The sequence below is a fragment of the Chelon labrosus genome (genome assembly GCF_963514085.1).
Source record: "Chelon labrosus genome assembly, chromosome: 12".
Lineage (NCBI taxonomy): Eukaryota > Metazoa > Chordata > Actinopteri > Mugiliformes > Mugilidae > Chelon > Chelon labrosus.
Genome location: NC_140345.1, coordinates 293601 through 309859, shown reverse-complemented (window position 1 = coordinate 309859; position 16259 = coordinate 293601). Strand labels below are relative to the sequence as shown.

At 42.0% G+C, this 16259-nt stretch overlaps 1 protein-coding gene across 1 annotated transcript in view; it reads left to right on the top strand.

Annotated features, from left to right (window-relative positions):
• LOC311496748 (thrombospondin type-1 domain-containing protein 7A-like) overlaps positions 1 to 16259 on the top strand; it is a 443055-nt gene that overhangs the window by 218729 nt on the left and 208067 nt on the right. The window contains exon 14 of the mRNA XM_084556712.1: positions 2575 to 2841. Within this exon, the coding sequence (XP_084412838.1) occupies positions 2575 to 2841 (267 nt within the window). The remainder of the gene's footprint in view (positions 1 to 2574; positions 2842 to 16259) is intronic.

Genomic DNA, 16259 nt, shown 5'->3' with positions numbered 1-16259 from the left:
TGAGTCAGTCCACACTCTGGCAGAGGACCATCCCATTCAGCTACCTCTGGCGGTGGTATTTCGGACCTGTCCTCTGGTAGCATTCCACAATGAAATTGCTGACACGTATCGGGGCTGTGGCTCAGTGGGTACAGCGGGTTGTCCGTGAACCAGAGGGTTAGCAGTTCGATCCCCGGAATGTGCCACATGCTGAAGTGTCCTTGAGCAAGACACTGAACCTCCAGTTGCTCTGCGTTGCACTGGTGTGTGCTTCTGTGAGCGAATGGGTCATAGCGGTATATAAAAGCAAGGCCTTGGGACCCTGCAGTCCCAAACATGTGTTCACGGTGTATGTTGGGTTCTGCACATTGACTTGTTGCTTTGTTCATCTTCATAGCTTGGTGTCTTTGCCCAGCAGGATATACTGTCTCAGTGTTAATTTTGACATCAAATTTTGATTTAGTTTTAGTCATAGTCTTTTGACGAAAATATCATTTTAGTTTTAGTCATAATTTAGTCATCTAAATCATTTTAGTTTTAGTCTAGTTTTAGTCGACTAAAAATCATAGGATTTTAGTCAACTAAATATATAGTAATTTTAGTCAGCTAAAATATAAAGTGTTAAACGGTAATCCATGTTTTTTAGATTAACTTGTATTTCTGAAGATAAAATAAAAAACATCTGTTATGGAATGGTATTAATGTTTAAATGTGCAATGCTTATTGGCATAGATTTCACTCATTCTATTTGAACAAACTGCTATGGCTAACATGCTAACATGCTGAGCTACAGCTCGTTAACATCATAGACATATATACATAGACGCCTCATTGAGCGGGTTGGCCCGTTGTTGCGATACGTCAACGTCGCCACCATATTGGAGGAGGCAGCTCTGTCCCGCGAACCAATGAGTCAATGGAGTGGACTTTATTAAACGTCTTCTACAAAGTGCTGTAAGTTAATGCCTCTCATTTACATATTCACACGCGAACGTATATAGTACTTTGTAGAAGCGCTCAATGAGGCGTCTATGGTTAACGTAGCCAGAGTTGCTAGTTATTGCACCTGACCAAATTCGATTTGGGCCTCAGTTGTATTTGCACTTGATAAACCAAAACTAGCGAGGGTAGCAACTCTTAACAAACTTAAAACACTGAACAGCACACAGTAGTAGATACCGTAGACAGCCATGACATGCATTTTGGAGCTAACTAGCTTACCTTCGTATGGATTTCAGGATAACTCGCTTGCAAGTGTCGCTTCAAGTTTGTTGTGGTTTTACCCTCGATAGTAGGTCCACACGGTTTGCAGTGCGTCTTGTTTTCAGTAATGGTTAACTGGAAATGAGTCCATATATCTTGCCTCTGTTTTCTCCCCGGCTGTGACATATCGCGGTGTTAAAAAACTGCGAGTGCATGCATGATGACCCTTGTAGCAGTCTACCGACCATCAATGAGCGTCTTACCGCTCTCCAGAGTTTGTTCTGATTGGTTGTCTTTCCAAGTCGTCCAGCTTCACCATCTAAAGTCATTCTGATTGAATTTCGTCCTTGTCAGATATTTTGGTCTCGTTTTTATTCGTTGACGAAAATGTCAATAACTTTCGTCATAGTTTTAGTCTTTGATCATATTTTTTATTTGGTTATCGTCTCGTTTTCGTCAGAGAAAAAAAGGTCGTTGACTAAAACTATGACGAAAAAATTTCGTCAACGAAATTAACACTGCACTGTCTTGTGCAGGATAAACCAACACAAAGACCTGGCAGAAGTGATCCTGAGGCCCGTACGTGCATTGTGAATGTGTGCTGCTCTGATTCTTTTAGCTTGCTCAAACAATACTGGCCCAACCCATTTGCACAGGAGATCTAGCTCCTCTCTGGCAGAGAGCTTTAAGTCATCAGTTGAGCTGATGAAAGATGCCTCCCAGGCACAGTAGTTCTCAGTAGGGGTTTGATATGGTTGTGGGGGCCTGTGTTCATCGATGGCTATCGCAGTATGATTTTCTTTGAGCATTTGCAGTGTTAGTGACATCATGTGAGTGACCGGTGGTTTCCCCTCGGTGCGAGTGTTGTGGCACCAATTCAAAAAACTCGTAGTCACTGATTACACTCTGATAAGACAGGTGACCTGGATGTTGAACAGGATTTTGCACTGTAGGGCTCACATTGTGTATTTCATCTGGGCTCTGAGGCATCATGATGTTTTTACTTTGCTGAAGTGGGTTATTCAGCTCATATTCTTCAGCAGCACAAAATTAACATTGCTACAAGAAAATTTCTGTGTTAAACTCAAACCAAAAACCAGAAAATCACACAATCAATCGATCAATCCCACAGAGACTTGATCAGTTTGAGATCTAGAGAATCTGAAGGTCAGGTCAACACCTTGTGGTGTTTTTCATGTTTTCTGAGTTGTTCTTAAACCGTTTTTGTGTGTGTGCCTGTGTCAGGCTGCATCCTGCTGGGGATGGCTGCTGTCAGGTGTGTTATAAGGGTACTGTATCTAAAAAAAAAAAAAGAACTCTGGATGCCAGAGGATATGTAGATCATCTCTCCAAAGGTGAATCTTTTCATTTCTAACCCTTTCTACTCCTCAGGGAGAAGCAAAAAGAAAGACAAGTGCAAGAACACGCAAATGTACCCTCTAAGTGAGACGCAGTACTGCCCCTGTGACAAGTACAATGCACAACCTGTGGGGAACTGGTCAGACTGTATCTTGCCTGAAGGAGGTAGAGTGGAGAGCACCGTCGGCATGAAGGTCCAGGGAGACATCAAGGAGTGTGGGCAAGGCTACCGTTACCAGGTCATGGTGTGTTACGACCAGGACAATAGGCTGGTGGAGACCTCACGTTGCAACAGCCACGGTGAGTAGATTTGCCTGTGTAATTATTTGTTACCCTAGAGGTTTAGTCAAGTTTCATCAAGTTTGTTGCTCTGTTAAATCACAAAAACATAATCAGATTAGCTTGATAGTATTGGTTTCATTTTTCACCTGAGTCATCACTCCCATAGCATGGACGTGAGTTTTTCTTTGTGGTGCTCACAAAATTTAAAAATTAAATTCTAAGCATATTTATCATTAGTTAAAATGTTATAATATAATAAAATAAACTATTCTTATGGTTAGGTTAGCTATTGTCCTGCACCTAACATTGATGACATTTTAAGTTCGCTTCCTGTTGGCCAGGTGAGTGTTACTTTAAGTCAATATTAGAATTAATTATTAGAATTCCTTTATTAAATATGTCTGTGCATAAGATTCGGTATCTTCACCTATATCCTACTATATACAACTATTTCCTGTACTGAGCTGTAAAAAAATAGTCAGAGCAATGTTTTGTTGAGAACCCATTCAGGCATTTTCATTCATTCATTCATTCATCTTCTATACCCACTCATTCCTGTTAAGGGTCACGGGGGTCTGCTGGAGCCTATCCCAGCTGTCATCGGGCGAGAGGCAGGGGTACACCCTGGACAGTTCTCAGGCATTTTCTTTTCACTTAAAAGGAAAATCTAATAGAATCAGGCTTTGTTTCACATCTCATGAATTGGTTCTTGAGTATACTTATACTTAGTTATTCAGTACTTATTCAGTACTTATTGAGTTTGAAATTAACTCGCAAAACTAACTTGTAGTGGTTTTGTACTAAGGTCTATAGCACAGACTATGTTTAAAGATGGACAAACCCTCTGTGACATCACCCATAGGTTTTCTGAAGAGCCGTTTTGTATCTCGCTGTGGTTTCTGCAGCTTTCACAATCTTGGAAGAGCCTGACACCACGTCACTCCCTTCTAATTCAAAAATGGTGAAAGAGGTGGTGTGTGAGTGGAAGTGAGTTACGTCTTCCGACAACCTTCCACTCCGCTAAAGCACTTTGGATGATTTCAGATGTGTGCACTTGGCTGTGTTTCATAATTCATGAAGTATTTGCTATGTTTAGTTTTTATTGAAACTAATTTTTACTGACAAAATCTTTCCACTAAAAACTGTTGACATTTTTATCAGTTGACCTGGAGAGAGTCGCTATTTGCAGTTCTCAATGTTAAACTATCTGTGTGGCTCCATAACACTAGAGAAATGTATTTTTTCACTATTAGGGTTGAGTTTTAAGTTCGGCCTGTGGCATTCCCGGTGTAAATTTAGTATAGCCTATTGGATCGATGCAGATGCAAGAGTAACTTTTTGTTACTGCTATTCATCTGACGCAAAATATTTAGTTTGTGTGCATACGAAACCCCCTCCCATGCAAGCTAGCGTCTCATTTTTAATATTGAATTTAACATAAGGATGTCTCTTTCTTGCACACTCTTGTCAGAATCATTTGTCTCCTCGTGTAAGGTCTTATCTCAGATCCATAATACTTCAAGCAAAGAATATAGGCTCTGAAACCCATTGTGATATTGCTGTGAAATAGAATGCGGGAGATGTTCAAATGAATACATCAGTGTTGTGCATATATAAACATGGTTGTAAAAACTCATGACACATACCCCAGGGGTTTTGATTAAAAGCCAACTTCAGTAACAGTGCAAAAACAGTGCAGTAAAGATAAATATAGAGTGACATAAAGTAATGGTACAAAAAAGGAGGTAAGGTGCACAGTGTTTTATATATATATATATATATATATACATATATTGCACATTGTAAAGTATTGCACAGTGTTTTCCAGTAGTGATGAAGAGAGTCTGGGGGTTGGGGTGGTTGGACTATGAAGTTAGTGCATGTGAGAGTTCAGAGTGGTTGTTGCTTTTGGGAAATATCTGTTTTTAAATCTATTTGTTTTCAACCTGATGCACCTGTACCGCCTCCCTTGGGACAACAGGTGAAATAGGTCAGAGCCAGGGTGGGAGCTGTCTTTGGTGATGGTTATGGCTCTGCTGAGGCAGCGGGAGGTGTAAATGTCCATCAGGGAGGGGAGAGGGCAGCCAATGATCTTCTGTGCTGCTTACAACTCTCTGGAGCCTCTTTCTGTATGTAGTGGTGCAGCTGCCATACCATACTGTGATACAGTATGTCAGCAGGCTCTCGATGGATGAGCGGTAGAAAGTCAGCAGCAGGTTGGAGTTTAGGCTGTGCTTCCTGAGGACTCTCAGGAAGTGCAGCCGCTGCTGAGCCTTTTTGATGACTGCCGTGATGTTCTCTCTGTCCAGGAGATGTTGGCGTAGAATAAAGGAATAAATCTATTAGAACATATATTACTTCAATGCATGAAGAACCAACATTAACTCACTCAGATAATGCATCCAAGGTTAACAATCAACTGGAAAGTTGCTGCTCCAGAGCCAGACAGCATGCTCTGGTAGACAAAGGAAAAAAGGGCCGAGCTCAGCCTGGCTGAGGTTTCTTATCACCTCAGGGGAAGTCTGTTTGGTTGATGAGTGGGCCTGTGCAGGTGGGAGTATTTTCTACAATGGTTTTAGTCTAATTGTGTGAGTCACATATTCAGATATGCGTCTGTTAATCTAAGTCTGTGAGGTGCACACAGAAACAAAAACACATTCATGGGGGTTGGCGTTAGTACATGTGAATCTCAAGGATATCATTAGATCTCTCTTCTATTCCTCTCATCCAGTCGCTCTTTCCCCATCTTCCTGCAACTCCCTCCTTCTGAGCCTTTCTCTACCTGTTTACTAGATCACCTTGGGGCACCACCCTTCTAAGAAGGGAAAAGATAGCCAATCAAATCAGTCTCATATTTATACTAAATTGTCAATTTGGATTTCTGATTAATAATTAACTTAATAACTATAAACCAAATTACCACATTAACAACTAGTTAAGGTGAAGGAATTTAGAGTTCTTGACAGTGTAGTGGTTGGCAAAATTCATTCTTGTGCAACATTAAACAGACAACAGGTATGTTTAAAAGACATTTATTAACAAGAATAAAAGTGAAAACATACAATCTAACTACAGTGTACTTTATACAGGTGTGTGTGTGTGGGTGTGTCAAAATGGCCGCTGGGGCCTTGACGCTTTGAACAAAGAGAAAACAAGATGGCTGCTGAGTAGGGACACTCAGACCATGTGCTGGCTAGTAGATATGTGGAATGTGATAAGGGTTTTATGAGGTGCCAGGTTAGAGGAAGGGTGGTTAGTTTAGCACGCAAGAGACCCTGAGTCTATGTGTTGCATAACCTAAACTAACATCAAACCACTATACTATAACAACTCAATAAAAACAAACATCACATCAAACCAACATTTCTAGTTCTATGCTTGGGTTCCGGTGTTGGAGAAAAGTTTGGAGAAAAAAGTTTGGCTAGAGTTTATGTGTTTTGGTGCTCGGTTTTGGACTATTTCTGTGTTGATTGGCTACTGATTTTGGATTACGGACATCGGACTATCTGCGGACACCCTTGGTTTGAATATTGCCTGTTTTAATGACGCTGATTTTCGGAACACGGACGGAAAAGAACTGAGCTAGGCGGCTAGTTGACAAACCAGCTAGCGTGCGGCTAGGGTAACAGCAGACGCTATCTTGCGTTACCTAGCAACCTGGGTCTGAAGAAGGCTATGACAGCCGAGGAGGGCGATGACATTAAGAAGTCTCTGGACTTCTTGTCTGAAGAGATTTCAGTTGTGAAACTGCAGCAGAAATCCATCCTGGACCTGGTAGAGGAAGTGAAGGCTCTCCGGATCCAGAACGCCGAGAAGGACCGGCGTCTGGTGCACCTGGAGAGTCGAGTGGCGGAGCTGGAGCAGTACACCAGGGTCAATGATGTGATCGTGACCGGGCTCCGTATCAAACCCTGGTCATACGCCCGGGCCGTGACCGTTGACAACGGGGGGGAGCCCGGTGAGCAGGATGTCAGCTCCGTAGAGCAACAGGTGGCTGCCTTCCTACAATCCAAAGGGATTGAAATGGACTGGAGCAACGTTGAGGCATGCCACCCTCTGCACCGGAGAGATGACAGCGACAAACGAGCCGTGATCATGAGATTTGTCAACAGAAAACACAAAACCGCACTGTTAAAACAAGAAAGGAAACTGAAAGGATCAAACGTATTTATCAACGAGCATCTGACCAAACGAAACGCCGATATTGCCAGAAAAGCACGCTTCATGAAAAAACAGGGAAAAATTCAACACACATGGACATCAAACTGTAAAGTATTCATTAAACTAAACGGGACACCAGAGCAAGCCAAAGTACTGATCATCAGGAACATCGAGGAAATGGACAAACATGAATGATCATCACAATCCGGACTAAGGTATGATGACTCATACACAACACATCACCATGATACAGTCTGAAAGAACTCATTCATCTACAACTGGAGACAATGGGGATATAATTCAAAGGATTGCTGATCATGAAAAACTGGAACTGAGAACATTTCAATACACTGACCATCATTTTCTGGACTTGGAGCACGATATAGACCCGGACAATAACTTCTTCTCAAACATCAACGATAACTGCTGCTATTACACAGTTGAACAGTACAATCAGACCATTAAAACCAATAGCAAATTGTCTATAATCCATCTCAATAGCAGAAGTCTGTATGCAAACTTTAATAACATCAAGGAATATCTAGGTCAAGTCAAAAAAACATTTAAAATAATTGCAATATCAGAAACGTGGATCAATGCAGATAAAGGAACGGATTTTGAACTGGAAAGATATGAATTTAACTGTGTAAACAGAAAGAACAAGAGTGGAGGAGGAGTGGCTGTGTATGTGGATAATAACTTGAATTATACAGTAGTAGAAAATATGACAACTGTCATTGATAACTTATTAGAATGTATAACAATTGAAATATGTGAAGAAAAAAAGAAAAATATAATAATCAGCTGTATATACAGAGCACCGGGTTCCAGTATTGAAGCATTCAAGGACTGGGTAGGGGAAATGTTTTCAAAAACCAATCAAAAAGTTGTTTTCATTTGTAGTGACTTCAATATTGATTTGCTCAATCCAAATAAGCACAAAATGACCGACGAATTTATCAATACAATGTACAGCATGAGTTTACATCCAAAAATCACCAGACCTAGTAGAATCACATCCCATTGTGCCACTTTAATCGATAACATATTTACCAATGATATTGAAAATAATACAATGAGCGGACTATTAATTAATGACATCAGCGACCACCTACCAGTGTTTACAGTTTATAATAGCAACTGCCAGAGAAATCAGCCAGAGGAAAAACTAAAATACAGACGAGTGAGGACAGAGGAAACTATGAGTATGTTTAAGAATGATTTACTGGCACAAAATTGGGAAAAGGTATATAATGAGTGATGTTGATAGTGCATATGAAACCTTTTTAAGAATATTCACATCATTTTATGATCAAAATTGTCCAATAAAACGTTACTACAGAAAACAAAAATACAATGATCGACCATGGCTCACGAAGGGATTACAAAATGCCTGTAAAAAGAAAAATACACTATATAGAGAATTCATAAAACAAAGAACTAAAGAGGCAGAAGAGAAATATAAAAAATATAAAAACAAGTTAACCAATATTATAAGGGTATGAAGGAAAGAATATTCCAGAGTCATTGTTATCTGAGGATTGGAATGATAACCTTATAGTGAGAAATCCCAGTTCAATGTTCCTTACAGCAGTGGAAGAAAAAGAAATAATAGACACGGTAAATAAATGTAAATATAAAACATCTACTGATTCAAATGAAACTGATATGACAGTTGTAAAAAAGGTCATTGAGGGGATTTCTGAACCACTTCCATACATCTGTAACTTATCATTCCAAACCGGAAAATTTCCTAACAACATGAAAACATGAAGTTGTGCCGCTGTATAAAACTGGGGATAAACACCACTTCACAAATTACAGGCCAGTTTCTTTACTTCCACAATTCTCCAAAATTCTAGAAAAACTATTCAATAACAGATTAGACAAATTCATAAACAAACATAAAGTACTTTCTGACAGTCAGTACGGATTTAGAGCAAACAGCTCAACATCACTGGCATTAACAGAATCAATTGAGGAGATCACAAACGCTATAGATCAAAAACTGCATTCAGTTGGAATATTCATAGATCTCAAAAAAGCTTTTGATACAATTAATCACAACATATTAATCAATAAACTTGAACGGTACGGGATCAGGGGGTTAGTATTGCACTGGGTGAGAAGTTATTTAAGCAGCAGAAAACAATTTGTGAAGTTGGGGGAACATTCATCATCATGCTTGGACATTGCTTGTGGCGTCCCACAGGGGTCAGTATTAGGTCCAAAACTATTTATACTTTACATAAATGACATATGCAAAGTTTCAAGTACATTAAAATTAGTATTATTTGCAGACGACACTAGTATTTTTTGTTCTGGGGGGATTTACGTGAACTTCTGGGGAGGATCACTACTGAAATGCGCAAACTGAAAATGTGGTTTGACAGAAATAAATTATCGTTAAACTTAAGTAAAACAAAATTCATGTTATTTGGCAACTGCAATAAGAATACACAAGTACAGTTACAAGTAGATGGGGTGGACGTTGAAAGGGTACATGAAAACAAGTTTCTTGGGGTAACAACTGATGATAAAATAAACTGGAAGTCTCATATAAAACATGTACAAAGCAAAATGTCAAGAAGCATTTTAGTTCTGAGCAAAGCAAAACACATTCTGGACCACAAATCACTCCACATTCTCTACTGTTCACTGATTTTACCATATTTACAATACTGTGCAGAGGTTTGGGGCAATACTTATAAATGTACAACACAATCTCTATCCATACTGCAGAAAAGAGCCATAAGAATAATTCATAATGCCGGTTATAGTGACCACACAAATTCACTATTCTTAAAATCAAAAACATTAAAATTCACTGACCTGGTTCATTTCCAAACAGCACAAATCATGTACAAAGCAATAAACAATCTACTTCCTGGAAATATTCAAAAATTGTTTTTTCACAGAGTTGGGGGTTACAATCTAAGGGGTGAGCTCAATTTAAAACATCAGCGGGTACGCACAACATTAAAAAGTTTTTGTGTTTCAGTTTGTGGAGTGAGGCTGTGGAACAGACTGTTTGTGGAGCTCAAGCAATGTCCAAGCATGATCCAGTTTAAAAAGCGGTATAGAAACATGGTTTTCACAAGGTATAGGGAGGAAGCATGTTTTCATAAATGATTTATATATTTGTTTATTTAATCAAAATTTATTTATTTTATTTTTTTCTCTAATTCTTTTCTTTTTATGTAAATATATATATATATGGAGAGAAAATATTGTTAATTGAGTAGTGGAAAAGGGGTAGGTTCAATAAGCATATGCTTCATCCTACTCCTTTTCGGACATGTTGGGTGCACATTATTATTTTCGTTTTGACTATTGTTATTGTTGTTTTGACTATTCTTATTGGATTTGTTTGTTTTCAGTTTACTTTGTTATGTTACCCGCACATGTTTGAAATAAACTAACCTAAACTAGCTTAGCTTAGCTTGACTAGGCCCAGGTCATACTACCAGATTTGGTGGAAAAGTCAGTTTCTGGTGTGTTGTTCCTGTAGCTGGCGGTTCCTGATGTAAGGACCAAGCTGGAAAAGTTGGAAGTCTTTGCTGTGTGTTCCTGTTGGCAGACGTTGGAGGGAAACCGGCCGCTCCTTGAAGTCCTTTGAAGTGGCTTGTTAGCAGCTTGGTGCTAACTAGCCTGTTGGTTGGGGGTTTAGCCTGCAAAAATTCTGTTTGTTGGCTAAAAGAGCTGGTGCAGATTCCTCAAGCAGGATCTCGCTTCGCTGCTGTAAGGAGAACAGTAGTGATGGTCCTCTGACACCCTAGGCTCCGACACATGCGCGGTAGCTCATGAAGCAATTGTATCGAACCACTGTGCCGAGGCGTGATTCGGTCACGTGACTAGTGACGTTTGAAGCACTTGAGTGACGTTCGAAGCAGTTCAAGTGCTTCAGCAGGCAAACGAATCACCTGATGGGTTCGGTTTGTCATGCGAATCACCTGGTGGGATCGAGTGTGTTCAGAGATATCCTGGATATCCTATCCCTATTTAGTGGTGTTAATTTGAATGTTTCTTTGCAGAGTAGGTTGGTTTGTTGCTGTTGTTGGTAATATTTCCTTTGAGAGTTAGTAGTGTTGTATCAGATTGCACATTTTGTGGAGAATCATTGTAGATAGATAGTAAGATACAGAGAGAAATAGATAAATTAGTTACATAGTTAGATAACACTAGATTGGTAGGTAGACAGATACAGAAACGGCACCATTTAAATGGTTCTTTACATAATATACATTAAGAGTATATAGGGTTACAATCCAACATGCCAAATAGGAAACATGGTCTTCAATAACTAGTATCCTTATCATTATGATTTTTATTATTATTTTATCCACTTGAAACCATACAGTTGTCTAGAGCAATCAAACATAAATTTGCTATACAGTCCTATTTTTCTAACTCTCACTCAGACTCTGAGTCAGAAGTGCGTGTATAGTTTTGGTTCAGACAAATCACGTGTTTTATGACGTATGAACCATTTCACTGCTTCATTCAGAAACCCTGTCACTGGTTTGGTTGTCTCGGCTCTTTGGGAGAGATGAGATGAGTCTTCAAAGCAAATAATGACAGAGTCAAGAGAGATTTGGTTTGACAGTGTTGCATTCAGTACAAATATTCTCTAACACTACTAAACCATGATACCAAGAAGCTTCTTCAGTTCTGGTGGACTGGTGGGAAATCTGAGGTTTAAATAGGAACTCCTCCTGAAAAAACTTGCTTGTTATGCTAATAACCAGAAACTGGTGCAGCTAATTTCCCTAAACGACTGGGTACTTACCTGTAGTGGAGGGGGGGACTGTGTTGTCCCTGTCCTCTTTCCTATGAATGGTTCTCTAACGACTCTTGTCCGTCAGAGGCTCCAGTGTCAAGGTGTGAATGAGACTGAAACTTCTTGGGGACAGAAGTTAAAACTGTATTGTAAATAGATGGCAAATTAAATCTCAGTCCACCTCCTCTGTTTAGTGAAGGTTTTTCCAGTTTGACATAGATGGCTTCCTTTACTCCTCTTTCAAACCATCGGTCTTCTCTGGCTTAGATTTGGACGTTGTTATCTTCAAAGGAGTGTCCTTTGTCCTTCAGGTGTAAGTGGACCGCTGAATCGTTTCCTGATGAGCTGGCTCTCCTGTGCTGGTACATGCGTTTATGGATGGGTTGTTTGGTTTCCCCAATGTATAGATCTGTACACTCCTCACTGCACTGAACAGCGTACACCACATTACTCTGTTTTTGCCTGGGTGTTTTGTCTTTTGGGTGGACCAGTCTTTGCCTAAGTGTGTTTCCTGGTTTGAAATAAACTGGAATACGGTGATTTCTGAAAATTCTCCTGAGTTTTTCGGACACTCCAGACACGTACGGGATGACGATGTTTTTTCTTTTGTTGTTCTCCTCCTCTCTGTCCCTTTTGGGGTATCTTTTTGAGCCTTTTAGAAAGGCCCAGTTGGGATATCCACATGTCTTAAGTGCCCGTTTAATGTGCTTTTGCTCCTTCTCCTTGCCATCCGGTCTTGTGGGTACAGTCTGTGCTCTGTGCTGGAGCGTTCTGATGACCCCTAGTTTGTGCTCCAGAGGGTGGTGGGAATCAAATAATAAGTGCTGGTCAGTGTGGGTGGGTTTTCTATACACTTCAATGTTGAGGCTTCGGTCTTCTTCCACATGTACCAGACAGTCCAGGAAAGCCAGACTACCTCCGCTGATGTCCTCCCGAGTGAACTTGATGTTGCTGTCCACTGCATTGATGTGCTGTGTGAAAGATTCCACTTCCTGCGTCTTGATTTTAACCCAAGTGTCGTCCACGTACCTGAACCAGTGTGTGGGGGTGTTACCTGTGAAAGAGTTCAGGGCTCTGGTCTCGACCTCCTCCATGTAGAGATTGGCCACAATAGGTGACACCGGTGACCCCATTGCACAGCCGTGTTTTTGCCTGTAGAATCCTCCATTAAATTGGAAATAGGTGGTCGTCAGGCACAGATCGAGTAGCAAACATAGTTGGTCTGGGGTGAGGGTGGTCCTATCAGCCAAGGAGTCATCCTTTAGTAGTCTTTCCCTTACTACTCGAGTGGCTTCTCCGGTGGGGATACACGTAAAGAGGGAGGTTACATCATAGGATACGATGGTTTCCTCTGGACCCAGTGTGATGCTACTAACTTTGTGGACGAAATCCCTGGAATTTTCAATGTGGTGGGGAGTGTTGCCCACCAACGGAGACAAGATGGATGCCAGGTGTTTAGCGATGTTGTATGTAACCGAGTTTATGCTGCTGACGATGGGTCTGAGAGGTGCTCCTTCCTTGTGTATTTTCGGAAGTCCATAAATACAGCTGCACCAGTTTCTGGTTATTAGCATAACAAGCAAGTTTTTTCAGGAGGAGTTCCTATTTAAACCTCAGATTTCCCACCAGTCCACCAGAACTGAAGAAGCTACTCGGATGAGTGGTGAAACGTCTTCTGAACAAACTCTACAAGTCCAGTTGCCTTTTTAAACTGGACTTCTGACTTCCGGTCTGAGTGGACGCTGGCGCGTCTTGCTGCCGCTGCTCACCGGTAACTTTTAAAGTGTTTCTATGGCCTTTTGGCCCTATGGACTGTGCAGTCTCACTAAATAATGAGCTAAACTTTCCACTACCTCTGGATTAACTACGATCGGACTGTTACTCCTGTGTGTTTGTGTGTGAGCGGGCTAACATCAGCCTAGCTACCTGTTTGACACTCCACCTCCGGTCCAACGCACCTCCCGGCTTCACGACTCCTTCTGGCCGTTGTGGAACATAATGTGGCCTACCAAGATCTACATCTGGTCTGCATTAGCCTGGGTTCTCCTTTCCTTTCTCCATGAAACCGTTTCTGGCTTGCTACAATACTCCGCCGCTGAGCTCCTTCGCCTCCGCTGCCAGTCTGAGCCTCCGCCGGCAACTCTTCACCTCCACCCGGACATCGCTCTCCTGCCCCGCCGGAGATACATCCATCGGGGGTCTCGCCGGAATTTCCACTTCGACAACTCCAAAGGAATAAAGTCCTTCTGGTCGACCACTCGTCATCCTCCCAGAAACACCGGCCGGGTTGTTGATCGCACCGTGCTAGCCAGCCTGGCTAGGTCGGCTAACACTCGCGTCAAGCATGACAACACCGCCGTCAACTTCGGTCTGCTTAACATCCGCTCACTCACGAGCAAGGGACATCTTATTCAGGATCTCCTCACTGACCGTAAGTTAGACTTTCTCTGTTTGACGGAAACCTGGCAACAACCCAATGACTTTTCTCATCTCAACGACTCTACTCCACCTGGGTTTGTTTACATCTGTCAACCCCGTGGCTCAGGTCGCGGAGGAGGAATCGCGATAATTCACCGCGAGACGTGGAAAGTCCAGCCTGTGCCTATACCTGCCTTCAGCTCATTTGAAAGCATAGCGTCCAAATTGTCTGGACCCATTCCCACCATCATCGCTACAATCTACCGCCCCTCTAAGCCACACATTGACTTTTTAAATGATTTTGCTGCTCTTCTCACCCATTTATCCTCTCTCTCTCCTAATGTAATACTGTTGGGGGACTTCAATATACATATGGACAACAGCAATCTGCCTCTCACTAGAGACTTCTCCTCGTGCCTCGAGAGTTTTGGTTTTCATCAATTCGCTGACTTTCCCACCCATACCAAAGGTCATACTCTGGACTTAATCTGCTGTTCTGGTCTCACCCCCTGCAACTGCACAGCTGATGATCTCCACATCACCGACCATTTCCTCATTTCCTTCAGTGCTACACTCTGTCTCTCCGTCCCCAAGACACCACGCCTCATCTCATTTCGAAATATCAAGAACATCGATATGGAAGCCCTCTCCTCCTCTATCGACAACATCTCAACTCCAGTCTGTCTCTCCACCCCCGATGTTCTGGTTACCCATTACAACAATAGCCTAAACAACATCCTCAACTGTCTTGCCCCAGTAAAAACTCGGTCTGTTACCTTCTCACAAACTGCTCCCTGGTTTACCCCTGAACTCCGGTCCATGAAAGCCAAAGGTCGACAACTTGAGCGACTCTACAGGAAAACTGGTCTCACTGTTCACAAAGAAATGCACAAGGATCACATATTACATTACAAGGACTCAATTTCTCTTACCAAATCTGCTTACTACTCTGGTCTAATCAGCTCTAATGAAGGAAACTCCAAGACACTGTTCTCCCTGCTCAACAAAATTCTCCAACCCCCTGACTCTCTACCCACCCACATGTACTCAACCGATACCTGCAACTCCCTGTCACTCTTTTTCAACGAGAAAATCCACAAAATCCACCATCATTTAAACTCCAACTCTTCACTACTCTCCTCCCCTGAACTTTTTCCCCATTGTCATCTATTCTCCAGTTTCAAACTCCCGTCCGCTTCCGAAATCACAGACCTCATCCGGAAATCCAAGCCATCCACGTGCCAACTGGATCCCCTCCCCACAACTCTGGTCAAATCCTGCCTCTCCTCTCTGCTCCCCCTCATTACTGCCATCATCCACTCTTCACTTACCACTGGAATCGTTCCCCCACTCTTCAAGGTTGCTGCTGTCACCCCTATACTGAAAAAACTTGGCTCAGATCCTAATGACTACAATAACCTCCGCCCCATCTCCAATCTACCTTTCATATCCAAAATCCTTGAAAAAACTGTTGCCACTCAACTTCACTCCCACCTATCTCACAACCGCCTATATGAACAATTCCAGTCTGGTTTCCGCCCCCGCCACAGCACAGAAACTGCTCTCTTAAAGATCACTAACGACCTCCTCATGGCAGCTGATTCCGGTTTACTGACCATTCTCATCCTCCTTGATCTGACTGCAGCCTTCGACACCATCTCTCACTCTATCCTCCTCAGCAGATTATCCTCCATTGGCATCTCTCACACCCCCCTAGACTGGTTTCACTCCTATCTCTCAGGCCGTACCCAGTTCATCCAACTCAAGTCCTTCAGATCCCAGCCCTCTCCTGTTACTTCAGGTGTGCCCCAGGGCTCTGTCCTGGGGCCCCTCCTCTTCATCACCTACCTCCTCCCCCTTGGCAATATCTTCTGCAAATTCAATATTCACTTCCACTGCTTCGCGGATGACACCCAGCTCTACCTATCCACTAAACCAACTTCCACCCTCCCTCCCTCCTCCCTCATCACCTGTTTATCTGAAATAAAATCCTGGTTCACCTCAAACTTTCTAAAACTAAACAGTGATAAAACAGAACTCCTCCTCATAGGCACCAAATCCACACTTTCCAAAGCTG